This window comes from Mesoplodon bidens (genome assembly GCF_964165515.1).
Source record: "Mesoplodon bidens genome assembly, chromosome: 6".
Classification (NCBI taxonomy): domain Eukaryota; kingdom Metazoa; phylum Chordata; class Mammalia; order Artiodactyla; family Ziphiidae; genus Mesoplodon; species Mesoplodon bidens.
The window spans coordinates 116,352,930-116,379,721 of NC_138162.1; the positions used below are offsets into that span (position 1 = coordinate 116,352,930).

Sequence of the window (26,792 nt, forward strand, 5' to 3'; positions counted from 1 at the left end):
CTGCAGGCGCGTGGTCAGGTCCCCAGCAGGACAGGCGGTCACAGGCGGGACTGGCTAGAGGCATACGAGGGCGGGGTCGGGTCTGGAGGCGCGGCCCGGGGCGGGATGGAGGGGCGTGGCAGGGAGTAGCAGGGGCGTGGCCGGGATGGAGGGGCGCGGCAGGGGGAGGTACCAAAGGGAGTGGGGCGGGAGGGGCACGCATCCTAACCTGCCAGGGGACTTTGCCAGTCCTGCTACGCGCCAGGCCGGATCCTAACCAGGCTCTCGCGCAGCCACCAGCCGGGCCTTCGGCGGCCTCTCCTGGCTCCGCGCGCCAGACCAGACGCGGGGGACAGCAGAGGCGGCCTTTCCAGGGCCGGGATCAGGGGGCAGGATTGACGCGGATCCTTGGTTTTCCCAGGCTTCAACCACCTAAGGCGGGGCTTGCCGCTTGGAATCCGAGAATGAATTACACACGGTTCATCACGGCTACGAGCGCGGCCAGAAAGCCTTCCGCCCTTCGAGTCATGGGTGAGTCCGGGCCCTGCTCTCCCGCTGGAGGGGGCGGTCCCCGCACAGCTGCTCGGGGCGGCCTGAGCCCGGCTCTGCGCACACCTGGCACGGAAGGCGCGCTGGAACGGGCACGAGGGCGGGCCATCAGCAGTGGAGAGAGGGCAGGCCGCTGTGGACACGTCCTGCTTCGGTTCCAGAGGGCTCTTCCGGGCACAGGAGTCGGGGTTCGGCTCGGCGTGCGGGCGCGTGCGGAGTGGGGAGGGCGGGTTCGCCGGAGAGAGAGGGGTGCGCGCGGAGCCGGGCAGGGACAGGCCGAGTGGAAGACCGTTTTCTGTTACTTTGGCCCTTGGCTTGTTTGCCTGATCACTCCGCCTTCTTAGATGCACGTGTCTATTCCTTAGTTCCTCCACCGGTGAGGTCGGTTCACAAACAAAGGCATCTTCTATGTTACTTTCGGACTAGCATTGTATCACTAGAAATCGTTACACTTTAAAGTTTTACTGACTTTAATGCAACAAGCTGCACCGTCTCTGTTTAGGAAAGTCTTCACTGAAAGTGTTTCTTCTTCTCCTCCTTATTTGTTGTAGCTGAGATATTGGGCAAGTCATCGAAATCTGTCCTCTCCCTGGCGACTGGAGCACCAAACCCCAACATGTTCCCTTTCAAGTCTGCGACTATCACCACAGAAAACAAAGAGACAATCCAATTTGATGAAGAGATGATGAAGAGGGCTCTGCAGTATTCTCAGAGCGCCGGGTACTGATCAGTAGACAATGTAACCTTGTTGGGTCATGTTCATGAGCAATATTCTACAGCCCACTGATAGAGTGACGTGTGCGTTTTTTAACTGGGAATTCAGCAGTGAGGAAGGTTTGGGGAAGAGTTTTAGAAGAAAAAATCATTGCAGCAATGATACTGAATGCCTAAGACGCCAGGGACTGCTTCTCAACCTTACACCACTAGGAGAGGGAGAGAAGGCTTTTGAAAGTAGGTACCATTTGAGCTGAGACTGGAATAAAAGAGAGAGAGACGATAGCTAGCTGAAGCAGGGTAGGAGAAAGGAGGAAAAGGATGACCCAGGAAGCAGCCAGTTTAGGTCCTGGGGAATTTTTTTAATGATTAAGTTCCCTTTCTAAACAGGCAGCTATGTAAGCGTGTTGCCCTCAGTTCAGATGTGTTTAATTTCATAAAGGCAACTGGAACACATATTCTAAGGCTTTCCTTAGCTGGTCTTCTTCCAGTGATAAAGGGTAACTTGCAGAGTGTCTATGAATTCTACTTTATTAAAGCCTGTTTGCTCTGTGATTCAAGAATAATGCATGTTGGGTGCATAAAAATTGTATCGTATATAATGTATACCTAGGCTTTTTTTTCCATGATGCAAAGAACTTACTGAACCTGCACTTCCAGGTATCCTACAGAAATCTCCCTAAGGGAAACAAAAAATGAATTATGCAGTGAGTGCTCTAATGTAAAAGAGAAAGTACAGGTTTTGGAGTGAGAAAGCTGTAGATTCAAATCTCAGCTCTTTTAATCATCAACTGATTAACTTTATGTGGATTTCTTAATCTCTAAGTCTGTTGCCTTGTCTGTTAAGTAAAGATATTAATATTGGCAAAAAGCATTTGAGGACCTTTAAAGTGCCTGGTATAAAGCCACCATTTAGTTCCTGTCTACTATTATTATGATTTTCACTACTGTCAATTTTTAAATGCATTTTATGCTTTAGACTCCCAGAGCTGTTATCCTGGCTAAAACAGTTACAAGTAAAATTGCATAATCCTCCCACCATCCATTATCCACCCAGCCAAGGACAAATGGACATATGTGTCACATGTGGCAGCCAAGAAGGTCTCTGTAAGGTAAGACTGGAAGGAAGGGCACCCGCAGGAAGAATCAAATACTAGGTTCATACAGCCATCTCTCCCTTAACCACAGAGCATCATGTTTTGTGGCCTACAAAGTCTTCCTTGTCTTCACCTAGAATCATAAATGGAACTTAAAGACATTCACCAACCTGATTTCTCTTTCTTTTTATCACATCTTTATTGGAGTATAATTGCTTTACAATGTTGTGTTAGTTTCTGCTGTACAACAGTCAGTCAGCCATATGCATATATACATCCCCATATCCCCTCCCTCTTGAGCCTCCCTCCCACCCTCCCAATCCCACCCCTCTAGGTGGTCACAAAGCATCCAGCTGATCTCCTTGTGCTATGCAGCAGCTTCCTACTAGATATTTATTTTACATTTGGTAGTGTGTATATGTCCATGCCACTTTCTCACTTCGTCCCAGCTTCCCCTTCCCCACTCTGGGTCTTCAAGTCTGTTCTCTACATCTGCATCTTTATTCCTGCCCTGCCACTAGGTTCATCAGTACCGGGTTTATTTTATTCCATATATATGCATTAGCATATGGAATTTATTTTTCTCTTTCTGACTTACTTCACTCTGTATGTCAGACTCTAGGTCCACCCACCTCACTACAAATAACTCAATTTTGTTCCTCTTTATGGCTGAGTAATATTCCATGGTATATATGTGCCACATCTTCTTTATCCATTCCTCTGTCGATGGACATTTAGGTTGCTTCCATATTCTGGCTATTGTAAACAGTGCTGCAATGAACATTGTGGTACATGTTCCTTTTTGAATTACGGTTTTCTCAGGATATATTCCCAGTAGTGGGATTGCTGGGTCGTATGGTAGTTCTATTTTTAGTTTTTTAAGGAACCTCCATACTGTTCTCCATAGTGACTGTATCAATTTATATTCCCACCAACAGTGCAAGAGGGTTCCCTTTTCTCCACACCCTCTCCGGCATTTGTTGTTTGTAGATTTTTTGATGATGGCCATTCTGACCAGTGTGAGGTGATACCTCACTGTAGTTTTGATTTGCATTTCTCTAATGATTAGTGATGTTGAGCATCTCTTCATGTGCTTCTTGGCCATCTGTATGTGTTCTTTGGAGGAATGTCTATTTAGGTCTTCTGCCCATTTTTGGATTGTTTGTTTTTTTGATATTGAGCTGCATGAGCTGCTTGTATATTTTAGAGATTAATCCTTTGTCAGTTGCTTCATTTGCAACCTGATTTCTCTTAAACAGAGATCCCATCATCATGGACCCAGAGCTCTGAGTCATTAGGACAAGGTTCCCATTCAGGGAGAACTCAACCCCTACCTGCAGCTTAGTGAGCACTGCTTACTTTCATCTGACTCAGAGATTCAGGCTAAATTTCAGTTTTGCTTGTGGCTATAACATTTCAGTGTATGACTTTTAAATTCTTTGAGGGTGTATCCTGATACTCCTGAGATGAAACGTCATTCCTTTGTGTGTCTGCTGGTGTTATCATCTGTGCCGGCTGCCTCTTGTACCCTGACTCCCTCTTGGCAGTGCTTCTCCAGGTCTACGTATATGTCTGTATCTGTGGCTGACTTCTCCTCTGGGTTACTTTCTCTCTCTCCTTCTCTCTCTCTCTCTCTCTTTCTGCCTCTCTCCTGGATTCCAGGAACTCCACAGAGATAACCACCACTTGGGGGTCCCCGGATAAACAGACTGCATATATGGTTACAGTTTCATCTATTCTTTTCTTTTCTTTTTCATGAATAATTAGTCCTGGATAAGGAGGCTCTACATTCAGTCCTCACATCTAGATGAAAGCATGACTCTTGTTTATCTCAAAGCAGAGTAGCTTTCTTGCTCTTCTTTCTTATGTAAATGTGAAAGTTATAATCCGGTTAGTTTTAATGAATTTCAATTAAATTATTTTTACAGAATAAGGTATTAAAGTAATAAGACTTTATAATTTTCCTGCCCCTTTTTGGACTGAATTAAGAAAAATGAAAAGATTAGCTGCTGTTTGATTTTTTTTCTTGAAGAGAAACATTTGTGATGCTCCAGACTAGTAGGACAAAAAAATTCTTTTCAGTGAAATCCTTTTCATAGGAAGGGACATTATGTGCCTTTTTTTTTCCAGAAAGATACACAAGAAAGTTTCTTCTTTGTCTGTTGCAATATCAGTCATGTCAAAGAGAAAGAGAGCATAGATAGCCAAATGCATCAGTAACTCACTGGCTTATGGCCATGCTTGTTCCAGAGGCCTCCTGGGAATCTGGTTGAATATTTCTCCCACTTTGTTCTCCAGGATGGATATTATTTTAGGTGTCCGTGTCTCAGATAATAAACAGCCCTCCCTCCTCATTTAGGATATTTGACTTTCTCATGTTCCCTAATTGACATGGGAAATGAATGTGATGAGGTTTTCATCTGATCCATGGATAATACACAAGCCACCCAGTGATTTGTTTGGTCCTAGGAGGTCCTGTAAATCCTGAATCCATTAGAAACTTGTCAGAGGATGACACTGTCATAAAATGCCCAAAGCTCATAAGGAAAAGTAAATGGAATATCCTAGACCAAATCAGGAAACAAAAGTCAAACCTTCTGTCCCAGTGTGTAATGGCCATGCTGTTATCAAGAGCTCTAGGTTGTTAAAATAACAGGGAGGAGAGGCTTGACCTGGGGATTGTGAAACATCACAGGGTAGGAAAGAATGATTCTGTGACTCGTATAAGATTTAGTCAGTATGGTGGATTAGTATCTCCATGAGGGTAAAAACCATGCCTTTATGCTCATCACTTTATCTCCATCCTTTACACAGGCCTGGCTTATAACAAATATTTTTAAATTTTTCAGAAAAGGAATAAAAGGAATAAATAAATTTTAGGAGCCAAAGCAGTTATGGTTTTTTTTTTTCCCAACCTAGAACGGAGGTTTGCAAACTGTGGCTTGAGAGCCAAGCCTGTCCTTGTCTGATTCCGTAAATAGAGTTTTACTGGAACTCAGCCACACCATCAGCTGACGTATTGTCTACAGCTTTCTCACCATAGGGGCAGAGATGAGTAGTTGCAATGAAAACACCAGGGCTCACAAAATACGTCCCATCTGGCATTTACAGAACACTTGCCAACTTCTTCTCTAGAATCCTAGTGAGCCCAAACCAAAAACAAAAGGGGGGGTGGGTTTCTAAGACCAGAAATCAAACTAACCAAGCTAACCTATGCTTCTTTTGTTAGGTATTTGAAATGATCGTTAATCCTGGAGATAATATCCTCGTCAATGAACCTATTTATTCAGGAACAATTCATGCTGTGAGTACACATTTCTACAAAAGGCAACTCTCTTTCTTATAACAAATAAGAAACCACTGCACCCTGAGAATTATCTGTCCACTGAAACATAAAATAGCATCTTTCTTCTTCAACAGGAGAATCATTAATATATGCAAAATATGTGAAATGTACCCTCTGCTTTATACATTTCTCCTTACAAAGTCTAAATGTAGAGGTGCTAAAATTGGGTTGTGCAAAATCATGTCCAGATTGCTTAATATTCCACCTGAAATGTGACTTAATTTACAAAGACATTTTTTCACTACCATCTATACTACCACATGCCTCAGGATGATTTTATGTCAATGTAGAATAACTGTACAGTAACATGGTATGATTAGGAGTTTCCTCTCCAGTGTTAATTAATGGGACTTTAATATCCAGAATGGGGAATCGGATCACCTGCTCTGCTGTGCCCTGGGCTGAACACACCACTGTCGGGGGCACAATACTTTCGGGTCGATGTGAATACAGCCTAGAGCACCGTTGGAGAAAAGCGACCAGAGTGAACAAAGAAATGGAAGTAATACCATAGGTTGAATTGTTTTAGGAACTATGCTCTTTTCTGCAGAAAGAGAAGACTCCACAGGGGCAAGAGAATTGTCCTCAAGTACATTAAAGCTAGCCATGTGACAGAGGAGTTAGATTTGTCTGTGCATGTCCTCAGGTTCATAGCACTGGAATCAAAGGATGGAAACTACAGGGAAACAGTTTCAACTCAGTGTAACAACTGTCTAACCATCAGCCTTACCGGCTCTCTGAGGAGTAAAGCACTGCCCATCACTGCAGGGGCTCAGAGTAACTCCCAATGGCCACCTGACATGAATGCTAGCAAAGTAATTCTAGCTTAGCGTAGGGGATTTAATGAGATGACCCTTATGCTCTACTGAATCTAACTTCATGGATTATCTTTTTTTTAATTTAATATTATCTTTGTGAAAAATGAATATATATAGAAAGCAATTAGCTAGTCTTGATGAAAGGCATATTTCCTCAACACTCCCAAGTAGGGGTAAAAATGTATTATACACATTGCTTTTCTAATGAACAATCTGAAAAGGAAATTAAGAAAATTCCATTTGTAATAGCATCCAACAGAATAAAATATCTGGGAATACATCTAACAAAATGGGTGAGAGACTTCCACATTAAAAACTAAAAAACATTGCTGAAAGAAATTAAAGAAGATGCCAATAAACCGAAAGGCATCACCTTCTCCTGGGTTGGAAGACTTAATACTGTTCAGGTGTCAATACTACTACAGCAATTTACAGCTTCCATGCAATCCCTATCAAAATTCCAATAGCCTTTTTTGCAGAAAGAGAAAAGCCAATCCTCAGATTCATTTGGGATTGGAAAGGGTCCAAATAGGCAAACCCATCTTGAAAAAGTGCAGAGTTAGAAGATTCTCGGTTCCCAATTTCAAAACCAACTGCCTTAATCTGTAGTAATCAAAACCGGCTGGTACTGGCATTAAGGATAGATACATATCCCGATGGCACAGAATTGAGAGTTCAGAAATAAACCATGCAACTGTGACCAACTGATTTTGACAAGGGTACCAAAACCATTCAACAGGAAAAAAAAAGTCTCTTCAACAAATTTTGCTGGGATAACTGTATTTCCACGTGCAAAAGAAAGAAATTGGGCCCTCACCTCATGCCATATAAAAATTTAACTCAAAATGGATCAAACATTTAAATATAAGAGCTAAAACTATAAACTCTTAGAAGAAAACATAAGGGCAAATCTTCTTGACCTTGGATTTGGCACTATTCTTAGATATAACAACAAAAATACAAGCAACAACAAAAATATAGATAAATTGGACTTCATCAAAAATTAAACTCTTTTGAGCATCAAAGAACATTATGAAGAAAGTGAAAAAACAGCCTACAGAGTGGGAGACAATACATGCAAATCATATATATGGTAAGGGTTCAATATCCAGAGTATATAAAGACCTCCTACAACTAAAAAACAAAAGACAAAGAAATTAATTTAAAAATAGACAAAGGGGGCTTCCCTTGTGGCGCAGTGGTGGAGAGTCTGCCTGCCAATGCAGGGGACATGGGTTCGTGCCCCGGTCCGGGAAGATCCCACATGCCACGGAGCATCTGGGCCCGTGAGCCATGGCTGCTGAGCCTGCGCGTCCAGAGCCTGTGCTCCGCAACGGGAGAGGCCACAGTAGTGAGAGGCCCGCGCACCGCAAAATAATAATAATAATAATAATAATAATAGACAAAGGACTTGAATAGACATTTCTCCAAAGAAGATATATAAATGGCCAATAAGTACATGAAAAGATGCTCAACATCACTAGTCATTAGAGAAATGAAAGTCAAAACCATAGTGAGATACTACTTCACACCTACTAGGATGGCTATTATTTTTTTAATGGAATAAAAAATGGCGAATACATAGAGTAATGGTGAATACATAGAGAAATTGGAACAGCAGTACATTGCTGGTGGAAATGTAAAATGGTGCAGGCCCTGTAGAAAACAGTTTATCAGTGCCTCAAAAAATTAAACATAGAATTACCGTGGACACACAAATTCCATTCCTAGTATGTACCCAAAAAGATTTGAAAACTGGGTCTCAAACATAAACATAAACGTTCATAGCAGCATTATTCACAATAGCCAAAACATGGAGCAGCCCAAGTGTACATCAATGCATGAATAAAATGTGGTCCACCCACACAATGGAATATTATTCAGCCAGAAAAAGGAAGGAAGTTCTGACACCTGCTACAACATGGATAAACCTTGAAAGCACTAAGCCAAGTGAAAGAAGCCAGACACAAAAGGACACATATTGTATGATTCCACTTGTACAAAATATCTGAAATAGGCAAACTCATAAAGACAGAAAGTTGCTTAGTGGTTACCAGGGGCTGAGGGAGGGGGAAGCGGGGAGTTATTGCTTAATGATACAGGGGGGTCTGTTTGGAGTGATGAAAAGGTTTTGGAAATTAATAGTGACGATGAATGCACACATTGTGAATGTAACTAATGCCACTGAGTCACACACTTTAAAATGGCAAATTTTTGTTATTTACATATTTTGCCATAATTTAAAAAACTAAAATAAAGTAATTACCTTTTCTTAGTGACTGGATACTAATTGTTAATTATTTTCCTAAACACCTAAGTCATAAGATTACACAATGCCTATAAATATAAAATTTTCATCTATGTAAACAGCACACATGCACACACGTTTTCACACACCCAAACAGAGACCAATGCCAGGCTGTGAGGGAATATGCTGATGGTCCATGTGTGTTTACCTCATGGTCCAATATTGACTTCTTTTATTCATGTTTATGTGATTTCTAAGTCTAAGACCTTTTAAATTTACCATAAGTGGGGTCTGGATTATTCTCAGTGCATAATTCTACATTTGACTGCTAAGAAAAGTGTTTGCTTATCCTTTGAAAATATTTTTTCTGAGAACCTCACTCAGTTATTGCTATTTTTTAAAATTTTTATTGAAATATATTGTACTTGATTTACAATGTTGTGTTCATTTCAGATGTACACCAAAGTGATTCAGTTATACATATATATGTATAACTTTCAGATTCTTTTCCATTATAGGTTATTACAAGATACTGAGTATAGTTCCCTGTGCTATACAATAGGTTCTTGTTGGTTACCTATTTTATATATAGTAGTGTGTGTATGTTAATCCCTAACTCCTAATTTATCCCTCTACTCCTCTTTCCCTTTGTTGCCAGAAGTTTGTTTTCTATGTCTGTGTGTGTCTATTTGTTTTGTAAATAGGTTCATTTGTATCATTTTATCAGATTCCATATGTAGGCAATATTATATGATATTTGTATTTCTCCATCTGACTTACTTCACTTACTATGATAATCTCTAGATCCATCCATGTTGCAGAAAATGGCATTATTTCAATCTTTTTATGGCTGAGTAATATTCCATTGTGTATATGTGTGTGTGTGTGTGTGTGTGTGTGTATATATATATGTATATACATACATACATATACATACCACATCTTTATCCATTCATCTGTCAATGGACACTTATGTTGCTTCCATGTCTTGGCTATTGTAAATAATGCTGCAATGAACATTGGGGTGCATGTGTCTTTTAGAAGTATGGTTTTCTCCAGATATATGACCGGGAAGGGGATTGCTGGATCATAAGGTAATTCTGTTTTTAGTTTCTTAAGGAACCTCCATACTGTTCTCCATAGTGGCTGCACCAATTTACATTCCCACCAACAGTGTAGGAGAGTTCCCTTTCCTCCACACCCTCTCCAGCATTTATTATTTGTAGATTTTTTGATGATGGCCATTCTGACCGGTGTGAGGTGGTACATCATTGCAGTTTTCATTTGCATTTCTCTAATAATTAGTAACATTGAGCATTTTTCATGTGCCTGTTGGCCGTCCGCATGTCTTCTTTGGAGAAATGTCTATTTAGATCTTCTGCCCAATTTTGGACTGGGTTGTTTGTTTTTTTTTTTGATATTGAGCTGTATGAGCTGTCTGTATATTTTGGAAATTAATCCCTTGTCAGTTTCATTGTTTGCAAATAGCTTCTCCCATTCTGTAGGTTGTCTTTCCATTCGTTGATGATTTCCTTTGCTTGTTACTTATTAAGTTCCGGTTTTTTTCTTTATGTTCATCCACAAACATAAAACATAAAAATACAAAACTTTCATAAAACAATGTCTTTAAACAAGGCCACTACTTGTGACTTCAGCCTTTGCAATAGGTACAGTATAGTATCCACCTGCCTTCGTGAGCCACTGCCCTGGTGCTCCTTGGTGCCCCAGCACCACCCTGGCTCCCCTGGTCCCTCTCCTAAGACCAACCTGAACACCCCATAGTACAGAGCCAATGCTGGCATGGTAGGGGGCCTCCAGGACCCCATTCCAGCCTGCTCTGTATCTGATGTGCCCATGCTACACCACTTGTCCAATATTTTGAATAACACCTCTGCTTATAACTATCTTATGTATTAGATGCTTTATAAGATTAATTTACTTTGTCAAAAATCATTCCTTAATAAATACCTATTTTATGAACCAGTTCTAATCATAATTATAAAGATAATGCACTGTAGCCGTAGAGCTGAGTGCAGGTTTGTGTTTAAGGGTATAAATGGTAACATTCTCCTTAGTGTAAGAACGAGTGATACTGATATTTTGTATCAAGTCTGAGTCTTGGGCTTTCTTTTCTCTTTGTACTGGACAGCTGCAACCCCTGGGCTGCAACATGATTAATGTTTCCAGTGATGAACACGGGATTATTCCAGACTCCCTCAGAGAAATACTTTCCAAATGGAAACCAGAAGATTCAAAGAACCCCGAGAAAAACACCCCCAAATTTCTTTATACTGTCCCAAATGGCAACAACCCTGCGGGGAACTCATTAACAACTAACCGCAAAAAGGAAATCTATGAGGTATTTTCAAAGAATGTGCTATGTGGCTGTGTTCTTGTTTGGTTCTGACTCTCTAGAAGACTGCTCTGCAAGTTCCTTCTCATGACCCCTGCTCTCAAGGAAGATGATTTTTAATAAAAGGAAGTCATCTATGCCAGGGCCGCCATGAATTTAAATTCAAGAAACTATTACACTCTTGTTGACTATGAGATTTTTCTTTCCCTTTAATGGATATTTTCATTGGACGAAATGCTTTTCTTGGTGTGATGTTAAACTCTATGAGGTTATTTAGTAATTGGCCCCAAGTTTGATTTTCATTATTTTATGTCTGTATTTTCAACCTGTCCCTTCCCTTTCCTAGTTCTTGTCATTTCAGGTTACAAAGAAATTCCTTTAAAATAGGAGGCAGGCTCCTTTTGTAAAGTCTCCTCTAGGTAGCTGAACAGGATACCTAAGATTTTCACTATAAACACTTCTAAAATCACATAATAAGCTACACAGAAACGAGTACCAAGAACTAGGATTCCAAGTGATTTTCAGCTTCGAGCGCTCTGAAGAAATAAATATGCTCCTTTAACCTTTTTTAGCTCGCAAGAACATATGACTTCCTCATCATAGAAGACGACCCTTACTATTTTATGCAGTTCAACAAGGTACGTGCAGGGTCGGCTCAGCCCACAGTCAGTAGATAAGTGGCTGTCAGTTCCTGTGCCGATTAGAGTTCAGCCCCAGGCTGCGGAGTGTTTTCATCTGGTATTACTGCGCTTTCCAGCAATCCCTTCCCTTTAGAACAGTGGCTGGCGCTCTGTGCCAGGCACGTGGAGGCCCGAGTGAGTCAAGGGTGAGGGTCGTCTGGACTCCGAATCCAGGTCGTGGCTCCTTAGACCTCGGGCCAGGGTTACGGAGTGGGTGTCTCCTTGGGTGTCAACCTCAGTGTCTCGGGGGTGGCTGATGGGCGGAGGACTTGGGAGGCGTGTCCAGGCGGAAGGAGAAGGAGGGCCGCGCTCCCTCAGTGAGGTTGGTGCTGGGCAGGGGAGGGGCGTTCCCAGCATCAGGCTGCCTGCTCGCCATCCTGTCACTTAGGGTCGGGACCTTCCTGCAGAATCATGGGCTTTTAGATCCTTTCCCACTGTATACGTACACCACTGTCCACGAGCACGGTGTCCTAGGAGACAACAGTAGTGGTACAGACCCCAAGGCCCAATTCCGCAAAATCCAACACTGTATTTGCTCTAAGGGCTGCACACAACAAACACATGCACTCAGTCCCCACTCTGTATCTACGGAGAAGAAACAGAACTCTTGGCTTTTTATCTAGTTTGCCTGAATACCATGTCTGCCTGCCGCCCACCTTCAACACGACCCTGGCCCCCTTTCTTGTTGGCATTTACTTTTGAAGTAAATATGGAAGTTTCAGCACTGCATACTGACTACACAGCTCAGCTTCATCTGCACCTTTTTCGTGTTTCTAGTTGGTCTAAGGGGCAGCATTCTCTTCCTAAACAGCCCTGAATGCTGATGGCCCTCTTCGTTTTGGTCTTTTCCAAACGAGTTTTTCTTGAATCCTTCCTCGAAATCTGTTCCTCCTGGATCTCAAGCCTTGGGACAAGGAGGTCCCGTGTGAGGTTTCTCTAAACTCACGGGAGTGGCATCGTGAGCAAGTGAGAGGACGTGTGTGTGTGTTTGGCAGAAAAGCCGTGAAGATCGGCAGATGCGAACAGAAGAACACACATCTCTGGTTCTTACTCCATTTCAAGGGGCTGAGATGAAGACAAGAAAAAGGATGTTTGTCCTAGTGTTCTCCAAATCCATTCCTCCCCACTCTCTGCACAAAGTAGGGATACGGTCTCTAACAGACTTCCCAAACCAACAGTATTTTTCTTCCATTTCAAGCCCTGGGCACCGACTTTTCTCTCCATGGACGTTGATGGGCGTGTCATCCGAGCTGACTCTTTTTCCAAAGTCCTGTCTTCTGGGTAAGGTCCTGGCTGTGCCTTCAGGATGCATCTAAAGGTGACAGAGGCTGCACCTCAGCATCTTTTACTGCAAACAGTTCTCATTTAAGATACTTGTATTGCTGTTTGATTTTATCTATTAATAACAGGCTTTTCTACCAATCCTTCCGAGTGGTCAAAGATACTTGGCCATTAAGCTATAGCTTAATGGGGACTGGTCAGGTTTTTGGTTGCATATTTGAAAGAGCACATTTAGAAATACCTGGTCAGATATGCATTCTATTTTAACTGTACAATTTAATTTAAATGTGTATTTTAAATAAGACGTTGTTTTATTAGAATGGGTTAACTGTCTAGATCCATTTGTCCCCAGGTCACAACTTTCTTCCCCATGAAATCAGTAACAAGGTATTAATTGTTAATGCAGGGTTGGTATTGTGCCTTTTCTCTCTTTGTGCAGGTTAAGAATAGGGTTTCTAACTGGTCCAAAGCCCTTGATCGAGAGAATTGTTTTACACACAGAAGTTTCAACAATGCACACCAGCACTTTCACCCAGGTAGGAATTTTTTGAATCAGATCATAATATAAAATAGACGTTGGCAAATATGACTGCGTGTAGGTGGCAGAGAGAGAAATCACTGATTGCAACTCTAGTTCTGCATGGACTGAATTAGGAGACCACGCACAGCAGATGTTTGCTCTAAAAGCCAAAAGAGATTTGAATGGACCTGGTGCTGTTTCACAGTGTAGATCAAGCTCCTTGAGGGTGAGAGATCTTATTCATCTGAGTCCTGGCATCTAGCCCAGGAATCCCATAAAAACTGTATTGGACTCAACAGGGAGGAAGAGTTTTGGTGAAGTAACACACCGTTAGCTTCGTTGTCCTGGAATCTGAGAGCAAGGGTTCAAACCCATGTGGTGGCCCGACCTCTCCCTTCACTGCCCATGTGCTAAGCTCCCTACAGACAGCGGCTGGAATGTATTTTAACTAAAATACAGTAAAATTATTTTTGGAGAATGTATAAATTTCTTTACAAGCTTTGAGAAACTATTGGACCCATCCCTAAGGCAATCTTGAGAACCAACCATAAGGACAGGACTGCTACCTAACAACTCAAAAGGCATAGTTTATGTAGAATAGACATTTCTTTGACATTATACATTCTACAAAGTGCACGTGTCCCCGTGTTTTATCAAGTTGGGGGCTTTTTCTATATTTTCTGTATCTGTTATCAACCAAATTTCACTATCCATTTAGAACATTTAGGACTTTCATTCTGGATACAAAAATCTCTAAATATATTTTATAACTCCATATATAGACTGTATGTGTTTTATATTTAGAGAGGCCATCTAGGGCGATAGTTATTGGGTGGATCTGGGGCTGGACAGTCTGACCTAAGTCCAGGCTCTGTGATGAGCAGTGACTGCAGGAAAGTTAATTTCACCTTGTGCTTGATTCTCTTTATCAGTAGAGTGGAAATAATGACCTGCCTAATAAGGGTATTGCAAAGATCAACTTAGCTGACATATATTCATATGGTACAGCAGTTTCCAGCACAGAACAAGGACCATATAAATATTTGTTATTTTTACTATTATTATTGTCATTGTTATTAGTCAATGTTGTTATTAAGTCGCTGACCCTATAAGGCTTCGTGCAGGTTGTTGCATGTTCTTAGGGTCGTTTGCACAGAATCAAGAGTGATTTGCTGTTATGTTTGGCAAAAAACACATTTTAGAGGATGAACCTTATAACAGTCTCATCCCTTTTAGCTCCTGGTATCACAGCTTCTACACCAATGGGGAGGAGAGGGCTTCCTGGCTCATGTAGAGAGGTATTGTATTTTAGCTTCCATACTTTACATAGAAATGGACTTCACTCTATTAATTTTCATTTTTGAATTATTCCAAAATAATGGAAAAACCACAATGGTAAAAAGTTTACCACCCAACAGGTCAAATAAATATGCTCTATTCCCTCATCAAGAATTCAACATTTTCATCAAGATAGAAAATAGATTCTTATAGACTGGACTCCAGAGCCTTTTACTGTCTACAATCAATGTAGCAAACACATCCTTCTCATTGTTTTCTTCTTCTAGGGTTATTGATTTCTATAGAAAGCAAAGGGATGCATTATTGACAGCTGCAGACAAGTGGTTAAGTGGTGAGTGGAACTTACATCCTGTCCTGGGATGAACAGTAGCCCTTATATGAGTGAGTGATACACACCACAGAGTATTGTTAATAACCCTGGGGAAGGAAACAGGGTCCAGGAGTATTCTTGTCAAGAAAATGTTACCCTATGAATGATCTCAGAAGTAAGAGCACAAACCCTGGCACAATTCTACACATTTCTACTATACCTGACTGCTGCAAAGTAACTGTGGTTCGAAGAAAAACGACCAATTAGTCTAACAATCAACCAGCAATAACCTACTTAAAGTAAATAATATCTGTACTCAAAAGGTTTTCAAAATTTTGCTCCATATAGAAGAGGAATTGTGAAATCAACAACATACTCCTTTTCTGACTCTATAAAGACAAAATAGTACAATCTAAGGCAGGTTTCTCATTACAGACAATTTGCCTTTTAATCATTAACCTCATTTATCTAATATTTTCTATTGCTCATTTGATTTCAAAATGGTTTAGATTTAATTTTCTATTAAGAAAGAAAGTAAAATGAATTGCATGGCTTTAATTACACCACTAAAAATGCCTTTGGCAAGAATAATAGTAAATACAAAGTATTCACTTCTTATTTCCCTCATATCTTGTTCCCTATGTAGTCCTGGTAAAAAGAGAATTACTATCTTTTTGATAAGAGTACTTAGTCTACCACTTCCTATAGTGAAGTTGAAAAAAAGGCTTTAATCAACATCAAGGTTTTTTTTTTTAAAGGTAATAATCAAAATCAAAATAATTATTCTTCCTTCTTGGTTTCTCTATCTTTATATTCAATGAAGCATAAAGCCTACAAATGACCAGAATTTCTTAATTTTATGTACTCCTTTCATAATTAATTATATTCTGATAAAAACTTCAATTCATTAGACTTATGAACAATTACATAAATGATAGGATTTATTGAAACACTAGAAGCCTCTAGAAAGAGTTGAGGAATCCGCTCCTAAAACTGAAAGAGCCGTGTTTGGCTTAGGGGCAGTTCTAAGGAAGGGAGGTGGGCATGGCACTGGATTTCCCGCACTGCCCTGAGACCCACTAAAATTATAAATAAACACACGAGTCTCCTCTCTCCCTTTCAAACCCTCCCCTTACTTTTTAAAATAAAACTCAGAGCATCAATTTTCAGGACTCCTAAAACTATATTTTTAAAAATGCTATCCCTGAAGGAACTTTTTTGGAAATTCTAGTTTCCAGTTACTGCAATTTGTCATTTCAGCGATATAGTTGACATCATCAGAAATGGTCTCGGGAAATATTTCTTCTTTTCTTTTGTTTGTAGGTTTGGCAGAATGGCATGTTCCTACTGCTGGAATGTTTTTATGGGTTAAAATTAAGGGCATCGATGATGCAAGAAAACTAATTGAAGAGAAAGCCTTTAAGAAAGAGGTAAAACAGGAAGAAAAGCTACATTTTTTCTTTAAAGTAATATCTTAATAAAATGGCAACCCACCAACCCAAGGCATAATGTTTGCCTATCCTATACATTATCTCCTTACTAAGAACAAAATAGATTTTGGGTTACAGAATTAGTCTCCTGGTCTAAACCCGGGGAAATACAGTCATTCAGCTCAGCTACTGATGAGCTTAGTGGCTAAGAGCACACTCTCTGCAGTCATATCCTTGGGTGTGAATCCCAGCTCCAGCCCTGCCCTTATATGTGGCATTGGGTAAAATGCAGATAATAAGAACCTCTCCCTCTTAGGGTTGCTATGATGATGAAAGCAATAAATATGGATAAAGTACTTAGACCAATGCCTGGCACATAGTAAATGCTTGATAAGTATTAGCCAGTAATATTTTTTATTATTTTTTAAAAATTTTTATTGGAGTATAGTTGATTTACAATGTTGTGTTAGTTTCAGGTGTACAGCAAAGTGATTCAGTTATACATAGACATGTATCCACTCTTTTTTAGATTCTTTTCCCATATAGGCCATTACAGAGTATTGAGTAGAGTTCCCCGTGCTATACAGTAGGGCCTTATTAGTTATCTGTTTTATATATAGTAGTTGTATATGTCAATCCCAAACTCCCAATTTAACCCTCCTCCCCTTACCCACTGGTAACCATAAGCCATTAGTATTAAAATAAAAGGATTTTTTTCCTGATTAGGAAAGTCAAGGATACTCATGGTAACATGATTCTTCATTAAAGCATAATGAAAATTTTTTAAATAGCCCACAATTTTACCACCCAGATTTTATGACCATTTGTGAAACATTTTCTTGAACAGTTTGTATATATCTAGTAGTTTGCCTATGAAATTATTTTTTTATGGAAGTATAATGCTCTACAATATTACATTAGTTTCAGGTGTACAACATAGCGATTCAATATTTTTAACAATTAGGCTCCACTTAAAGTTATTATAAAAAATTGGTTATATTCCCTGTGCTGTACAATATGTCATTGTATCTTCTTTATTTTATACATAACAGTTTGTACCTCTTAATCCTCTACCCCTATCGTGCCCTTCCCCCTTCCCTCTTCCCACTGGTAAGCACCAGCTTGTCTCTATTATGTGTGTCTCTCTCCTTTTGTTGTATTTATTCATTTTATTTTTTTAGATTCTGCGTATAAGTGCATATTTGTCTTTCTCTGACTTATTTCACTAAGCATAATACCCTCCAAGTCCATCCATGTTGTCACAAATGGCAGAATTTCATTCATTTTATAACTTTGTATCACATCACTGTATGTATATACATACACACATACACACATATATATATCTCACATCTTCTTTATCCATTCATCTGTTGATGGGCACTTAGGTTGTTTCCATATCTTGGCAATTATAAATAATGCTGAAATGAACACTGGGGTGCATGTATGTTTTTTAATTAGTGTTTTCGTTTTCTTTGGACATACACCCACACGTGGAATTGCTGGGTCATATGGTAGTTCTATTTTTTGTTTTTTGAGGAACCTCCATACTATTTCCCATAATGCTTCACCAATTTACATTCCCACCAACAGTTTACAAGTGTTCCCTTCTCTCTGCATCCTCACCAGCATTTGTTATTTGTTGTCCATTTGATGGTTGCTATTTTGATAAGTGTGACGTGATATCTCATTGTGGTTTTGATTTGCATTGATGATTAATGGTTAATGACTGGCATTAACCTGATGATTAATGATGTTGAGCATCTTTTCATGTGCTTTTTAGCCATCTGTATGTCTTCTCTGGAAAAATGTACATTCAGGTCTTGTGCCCATTTTTTAATCGGGTGGTTTGTTTGTTTGATATGGCTGTGCAATTATTTTACAGGATTAAAATTACACAGAAAAGTTTATATCCTGCTTTTTTCACTTAAAATTAGCCCGCAAGGATTTCTAGGTTTTTTCTCCTTTTGTACTTAAATCATGTCTACTTAGATTTCATTCAGAGGCACTAATTAAGCTGAGATGTCTAAATAGGCTTCTGTGTAGCTTTCCAATTTACAAAATCAATCAACCATTCTCCATTAATTAATTCCTTTATCATGTTAGTCACTCTTCTGTAAACACCAAGATCTGTTTCTAGTATCACTTTTGTCTTGAGACAATGAGTACAAAGAACAGATCGTGTTGTTGTTGGCAAACTTCTCTGCTAGAGCATAAGAGACAGTCCAGAGGTCAGAGCTGGGAACTGGCTGCCTGGACCCGAGAGCCAATCCACTCCCCTGGGAAAGCCACTCATTCTCTGTATCATCATACTTGACCACAGGACTCATGCTTTATAAATTGTTTTAATGTTAATAACAGCACATAGAAAGTGCTTAATAAATACTTAAATGACTTAACACATATAAGTGCATTTTAGTACAATAAATCAATTTTATTACATTTTCTTTGCTTTGTTATCACTGCCATTATTATTCACAATATTTGATAAGAGGCTATTTATTTGTATCCCTGAGCTAGGAGATAAGGATACGGGCTTCATATTTTATTATAGTTTTTTCAGTCCCTTTTATTTATTCCATATAGCCTGTTGCATGGACCTTCAACTTTTCTAACTAATCTCTAACTTTAACACCACTCTCTTAACCCAGATTTTGGTCACCTTGCAAGATTATTACCACTCCCTCCTTCTCTACAGAAACTTGCTTCTGGCACATCCCTAAACTGTTCCCCAATATTGGTAGAAATGACAGTTTTCATTTCATTGTTAATCAGGAAAAAAAAAAAAACTCATCTTTGGCCTTGAAATTTTCTCCCCAGAACGCCCCCAAATCATTTCATTCCCAGCTCACCTAACTTCAACAACCAGGGGCCAGATTTACACCATGAAAAAACAAGCAGTTTCATAAAGTTCTGAATATCATGATTTTACTAGACAACAATCTCAAAGACTTAACACAACCCAGCTTAGTTCTGACTCACGCACAGTTTTCAAAGATGTGGTCTACAGGCTCCTCTGATCCTGCCGTGAGTCAGAGACCTAGATTCCTGCCACCTTCTTGCTCTGAGTTTTTCAACACAGGGATCCATGATGACCGCAGCATTGAGAGGGCGTGGTGGGTCACACAGGGAGACGTTCGGGGCCGGGCCAAGAAGTAGCACCACAACTTCCCCTCTCCTGGCTGGGATTCAATCACGCAGCCACAGGCATCTAGAAAGAGGCTGGGGACAGTGTGTTTTCATGCGCAGGAAGCAGAGGACACGTGCTCTGGGGCAGCGAGCTGTTGGCCACAGAAGTCACCAAGAAGAGCAGGTGTCCCACCGTTTTGACACCATTACCTATCATTTTTATTCCTTCACTCTATGTATTAAGTGTTTCCACCTCTTTGAGTGACCAATTCGCTTGCACCTCGGGGACACTACACTCTGTATCTTCTCCCTGACAGACTCTTCCCCTACTTTTTGCTTGGCCTATACCTACTTATCTTTCAAATCCAGTCTGAGAGGTCACCCCCAAATTTGGTAACTCTAAAAGGGTATTTAACACTGATTGATTTGCAGATGTTGAAAACTCTTTGCATCCCTGGGATAAATCCCACTTGATCATGGTGTATGATCTTTTTGATGTGTTACTGGATTCGGTTTGCTAGCATTTTGTTGAGGATTTTTGCATCTATGTTCATTAGTTATATTGGCCTGTAATTTTCTTTTTTTGTGCTGTCTTTGTCTGATTTTGGTAGTAGGGTGATAGTGGCCTCATAGAATGAGTTTGGAAGTGTTCCTTTCTATGCAACTTTTTGGAATAGTTTTGGAAAGATAGGTGTTAACTCTTCTCTAAATGTTTGATAGAATTTACCTGTGAAGCCATCTAGTCCTGGACTTTTGCCTGTTGGGAGTTTTTAACTTACTGGTTCAATTTCAGTACTGGTGACTTCTCTGTTCATATTTTCTCTTTCTTACTGCTTCAGGTTTGGGAGGTTGTACCTTTCCCAGAATTTGGCCATTTCTTCTAGGTTGTCCATTTTATTAGTATATACTTGCTTGTAGTAGTCACTTCTGGTCCTTTATATTTCTGTGGTGTTGGTTGTAACTTCTGCTTCTCATTTCTGATTTTACTGAGTTGGGCCCTCTCCCTTTTTTTCTTGATGAGTCTGCCTCAAGGTTTATCAATTTTGTTTATCTTTCCAAAGAACCAGCTTTTAGTTTCATTGATCTTTTCTACTGTCTTCTTAGTCTCTATTTATTTCTGCTCTGATATTTACGATTTCTTTCCTTCTACTAACTATGGGTTTGGTTTGTTCTTCTTTCTCTAGTTGCTTTAGGTGTAAGGTTAGATTGTTTATTTGGGATTTTTGTTGTTTCCTGCGGTATGATTGTATTGATATAAACTTCCCTCTTAGAACTGCTTTTGCTGCATCCCATAGGTTTTAGATACTTGTGTTTCCATTTTCATTTATCTCTAGGCATTTTTGATTTTCTCTTTAATTTCTTCAGTGATCCATTGGTTGTTTAGTAGCATATTGTTTAGCCTCCACATGTTTGTGTTTTTTGAGTTTTTTTCAATATCCACAAATCAATCCATGTGATATACCACATTAACAAATTGAAGAATAAAAACCATATGATCATTTCAATAGAGGCAAGAAAAGCTTCTGATAAAATGCAACATTCATTTATGATAAAAACTCTCCAGAAAGTGGGTATAGAGGGAACACACCTTAGCATAATAAAGGCTGTATATGAAAAACCCACAGCTAACATCATACTCAATAGTGAAAATCTGAAAGGATTTCTTCTAAGGTGAGGAACAAGACAAGGATGTCCCACTCGCCACTTTTATTCAACAAAGTTTTGGAAGACCTAGACACAGCAATCAGAGAAGAAAAAGAAATAGAAGGAATCCAAAGTGGAAAAGAAAAAGTAAAACTGTCACTGTTTGCAGATGAGATGATGCTATACATAGAAAATCCTAAAGATACTACCAGAAAACTACTAGAGCTCATCAATGAATTTGGTAAAGTTGCATGATACAAAATAAATACACAGAAATGTGTTGCATTTCTATACACTAACAACAAAAGATCAGAAAGAGAAATTAAGGAAAAAATCCCATTTACCATCACATCTAAAAGAATAAAATACCTAGGAATAAACCTATCTAAAAAGGCAGAAGACCTGTACTTGGAAAACTGTGAGATGCTGATGAAAGAAATTGAAGACAACACAAACAGATGGAAAGATATAGCATGTTCTTGGATTGGAAGAATCAATATTGTCAAAATGACTTTACTATCCAAGGCCAACTACAGGTTCAATGCAATCCCTGTATCAAATTACCAATGGCATTTTCCACAGAACTAAAATAATTTTAACATATGTATGGAAACACAAAAGACCCCTGACAGCCAAAGCAGTCTTGAGAAAGAAGAATGGAGCTGGAGGAGTCACGTTCCCTGACTTCAGACTATACTACAAAGCTGCAGTAATCAAAACAGTATGGTAGGGCTTCCCTGGTGGTGCAGTGGTTGAGCGTCTGCCTGCCGATGCAGGGGACACGGGTTCGTGCCCTGGTCCGGGAAGATCCCACATGCCGCAGAGCGGCTGGGCCCGTGAGCCATGGCCGCTGAGCCTGCGTGTCCAGAGCCTGTGCTCCACAATGGGAGAGGCCACAACAGTGAGAGGCCCGCATACCGCAAAAAAAAAAACAAAAAACAAAAAACAGTATGGTACTGGAACAAAAACAGAAATGTAGACCACTGGAACAGGAGAGAAAGCACCTATGGCCAATTAATCTACAACAAAGGAAGCAAGAAAATACAGTGGAGAAAAAGACAGTCTCTTCAGTAAGTGTTGCTGGGAGAACTGGACAGCTACATGTAAAAGAATGAAATTAGAACATTCTCCAACACCATAAACAAAAATAAATTGAAAATGGCTTACAGACCTAAATGTAAGACTGGATAATACAAAACTACAGCAAAAGAGGAAGAACACTCTTTGACATAAATCACAGCAATATCTTTTTCGTTCTGTCTCCTAGATTAATGGAAATAAAAACAAAAATAAATAAATGGGACCTACTTAAAAGCTTTTGCACAGCAAAGGAAAGCATAAAAAAACAAAAAGGCAACCTACAGAATGGGAACAAATATTTGCAAATGATGCGACCAACAAGGGATTAATTTCCAAAGTATACAAACAGCTCATATAGCTCAATATCAAGAAAACAAACAACCCAATCCAAAATTGGGCAGAAGACCTAAAAAGACATTTCTCCAAAGAATACATACAGGTGGCCAACAGGCACATGAAAAGATGCTCAATATCACTAATTATTAGAGAAATGCAAATCGAAACTACAATGAAGTATCACTTCATACCAGTCAGAATGCCCATCATCAAAATGTTTACAAATAATAAAGGCTGGAGAGGGTGTGGAGAAAACAGGACCCTCCTACACTGTTGGTGGGAATGTACAATGGTGCAGCCACTATGGAGAAAAGTATGAAGGTTCATAAGGAAACTAAAAATAGAGTTACCATATGATCCAGTTATCCCACTCCTGGGAATATATATGGAGAAAAGTATAATTCAAAAAGATACATGCACCCCAATGTTCATTGCAGCACTATTTACAATAGCCAGGACATGGAAGCAACTTAAATGTCCATCAACAGAGGAACAGATAAAGATGTGGTACATATATACAATGGAATATTACTCAGCCAGAATTACTCAGAATGAAATAATGCCATTTGCAGCAACATGGATCAACCTAGAGATGATCATACTAAGTAAGTCAGACAGAGCAAGACAAATATCACATGATATCACTTACATGGAATCTAAAAAAATGATACAAATGAATTTATTTACAAAATGGAAATAGACCCACAAACATAGAAAACAAACTTATGGGGCTTCCCTGGTGGCACAGTGGTTGAGAGTCCGCCTGCCGATGCAGGGGACACAGGTTCGTGCCCCGGTCCAGGAAGATCCCACATGCCGCGGAGCGGATGGGCCCGTGAGCCATGGCCACTGGGCCTGTGCGTCCGGAGCCTGTGCTCCGCAACGGGAGAGGCCACAACAGTGAGAGGCCCACGTACCGCAAAAAAACAAAACAAAAAAAAACAAACTTATGGTTACCAAAGGGGAAAGGGGGGGAAGGGATAAATTAGGAGTTTGGGATTAACATACATACACTATTATGTAAAATAGATAACCAAAAAGGACCTACTGTATAGCACAGGGAACTATACTCAGTATTTTATAATAACCTATAAGGGAAAAGAATATGAAAAAGAATAGATAGATCGATAGATAGATATACATATACACATATGTATAACTGAATCACTATGCTGTATACCTGAAACTAACAAAACATTGTAAATCAACTATAGTTTAACTTAAAAAAATGAAATAAAATATTTTTTAAAATGATATTTCATTGGATTTATTTTACTTTTCTAGTTATGTTAAACATTTATTTGTGTTTATTACCATTTCTATTTCTTGAATAAGCTGTCCTTGTCCATTTTAAAGTTTTTCCTCTGTTTCTGTACATTCTTTATAATATATGGAGAAGAGGTAGAATTGCTGTATTTATTGTAAACACTGATTTCTATGCTTTTAGTTTTATTGTACGACATGCAGTAATTTTATATAAATTGATTTTTCTCTTGTGATTTCTTTCATTGCTTTTTAAGTTTAAAAGTCATCCTCCACTCTGAGATTAGATTCACCTATATTTTCTTTTAGGTTTCTTTAACGGTATATCACCTGTTTTCCATAAACTCTCTTAGATATTCATGCTTCCTGGATATAATTTCTACCTTGATAGTTCAGCTCCTTGCCCTTACTTCAGAGCATCCTTCTCTTTAGCTTCTCCAGAGCAGATGGACATGGTGAGTACAATATTCTCTTTAGAGTAAAACTAGATATCCATTTATTTTTTTGTGTTCATTTTGTGAGTTACAACATTATTTGATATCTTCTTGGGTTTCTGCAAAATGGGTATTAGTTGGAAAGTCACAAACTACCATTCAGAGAAGTTGCCAGGCTTCTATAGACAAATGATGCGACCAACTTGGAGTTGAATAGATTTCAGACCTGCTCAACAGTGTTGGCAGATTATCAACACGTTACAAAGAGAACCTCTTTGGCTCCTTCATGGAATTAACGTGAGCCATAGTACAAATTCATGAAGGCATCTATCTCTATCTCTGGTGGAAGGGTCAAATAGAATAATATTAATGATTGGAGTTAAGTAATTGCTTAATCACAAACTCCAGCTTTAACCAGGATTACAGGAAACCAAGAAGCAAGTTCCTAAGAACTGTGTGTCGGGAACCCACAGAAGAGCCATTAACTGAAGAGTCCAGTAAGTGTAAGAAGAATATATACTTATCCTTGGAGATGGGTTGTCTCCGGGTGTGTTCTTGATTGACTTGCTTTCTCATGTCACTAAATATGCTTTTCATAAGTTATATATGCATAGAGCTGGACAACTGAAACTATACAGAAGGCATGTGCAGGTGAGAGAGTATATGAAAAAAATAATTCCAGTTCTGGGAGAAAATGATGATCTTGAGGGAAAAAGGATTGGAAAAATTTCCTGGGACTCTGATATGCTTCTGTCTACGTACATTAGTGGACATGACGGCATCTGACCCAGATAAAACTGAGGTTAATCCTGACCTTTCACTGTCTGATCTCAACCTAAGATGGATACTCTTTGTTTAAATTTCTAAAGTTATGACAGACTTTTCCTAAACAGCATCCTAATTTTATTAATTCTTCTCTCTGTTCGTTTTTAGGCCTTCCAGGGATTAGCCCAATTTATAAAGGAATCTTTATGAAGAAATCAAACTCTTCATAGCACTCGGTTTTCAGATAAATTATTTCTATGTTTTAGCAGGAAGAAATGATTGTTGGTGTTAGACTTACAGATTGAGTTTCACCAAACACGTCATATTTGTAGTAATTTAACTAGACAACTTTTAAAGTGCCCTTGAACCCATCAGATTGCCAAAATATATTTATAATCCACCTATACATGTTGATAAATTTTCAACGCCCCAAAAGTATTTTTACCCTGGATTTTATTATAAAGATTTTTGTAGTTGCTTTATCATTTCCCATAAATTTTCTTTGAAAATAACATTTTTACAGTAAATTATTTGTAAGCAAACAATCATGTTCAAAATGATATATAATGTGAACTTTTCCTATTTTAAAGAAAATGTAATGAGAGCTTGTTGTAAAAATTGTTAGAATTTGACTGTTATACATAATTTTTAGTAAGAGTATCAGAGACATTATGTTACGGCATAGAAATCCATTTAAAATAAAATTCTGAATCTAAACATACACAAAGGTGCGCCTATTAATTCTAAGTAAGGAGGAGAGATTAAGGACTGAGAAAAATGTACTACATCGTATTTTTATGAAACTACACCACTTTCAAAAATGCATTCTTGTCAGTTACATAATTTCAATCTACTAGACTCCTTTGAGGTACTTAGGATATACTTTTTAATGCTTTTCTTTCTCACTTTAAGGTCTTTATTTCTCCCATCTGATTATTAAATATATGCTCACTTAATTTTTTTTTCAAACAACCCAGTAAGTATAAGGAATAAAGTAAAAGCCACTGGGTATCTCACCCCCAACATTTATATCCATCCTTTTAGATGTTTTCTATGCATGTACATGTAATATGTACAAGAATGGGATCTCATTAGGACAGTATCATAAATATCCTGTATCCATTTTCTATTGCTGTAGAACAGTTTACCAGCATTCCAAGACCCAGTCCTTGTAAAGTTATGTGGTCCTCTGAGGAATTAGGAAGTTTACCTCTTTATCATTCCCACCATCCTTGTGTATATAAACATCTCCATCATGGTTATTATTTTCCCAGCATCTGAATGACATGTTATACCTCTGGCAGCTAAAGTTCTTGAACAAAAATCTTACCTTAAAGCTCAAATCCAATCGGCTGGCTCCAAGCCTGGATCCCCTTTCTAGGACAAGCGGTGGTGGTTCTTTGGGAGACTGGACACACGCAGGCAGCAGAGGACAGCTGAGATGGGGGAGCTGACAAGCCTGTGAAGTGGGACAAGAGAGAGGAAAGTGCAAATTAATTCGTAAAAGTAAAACCGGC

At 39.2% G+C, this 26,792-nt stretch overlaps 1 protein-coding gene across 2 annotated transcripts; it reads left to right on the top strand.

The window, feature by feature from the left end:
* Positions 1-221: 221 nt before the first annotated feature.
* Positions 222-25,951, top strand: LOC308618889 (kynurenine/alpha-aminoadipate aminotransferase, mitochondrial-like). Of its 2 annotated transcripts, none has more exons than XM_081237208.1 (13): positions 222-510; positions 1,080-1,248; positions 2,222-2,354; positions 5,569-5,643; positions 10,901-11,110; positions 11,677-11,742; positions 12,983-13,065; positions 13,505-13,601; positions 14,822-14,883; positions 15,151-15,215; positions 16,518-16,624; positions 24,430-24,531; positions 24,929-25,951. In XM_081237208.1, exons 1-13 carry the CDS (start codon positions 444-446, stop codon positions 25,067-25,069), a joined length of 1,377 nt encoding a protein of 458 aa, XP_081093334.1. In that variant the 5' UTR covers positions 222-443; the 3' UTR covers positions 25,070-25,951. The 2 variants fall into 2 exon arrangements, with proteins under 2 accessions (XP_081093334.1, XP_081093335.1); XM_081237209.1 differs by having other exon boundaries at positions 25,444-25,951.
* Positions 25,952-26,792: the final 841 nt, after the last annotated feature.

Coding starts and splice junctions, on each gene's coding strand:
- LOC308618889 (XM_081237208.1), top strand. CDS start 444: ATGAATTACACACGGTTCATCACGGCTACGAGCGCGGCCAGAAAGCCT. Junction 5,644..10,900: donor ATTCAGGAACAATTCATGCT/GTGAGTACACAT, acceptor TGTACTGGACAG/CTGCAACCCCTGGGCTGCAA. Junction 13,602..14,821: donor ACACCAGCACTTTCACCCAG/GTAGGAATTTTT, acceptor CATCCCTTTTAG/CTCCTGGTATCACAGCTTCT.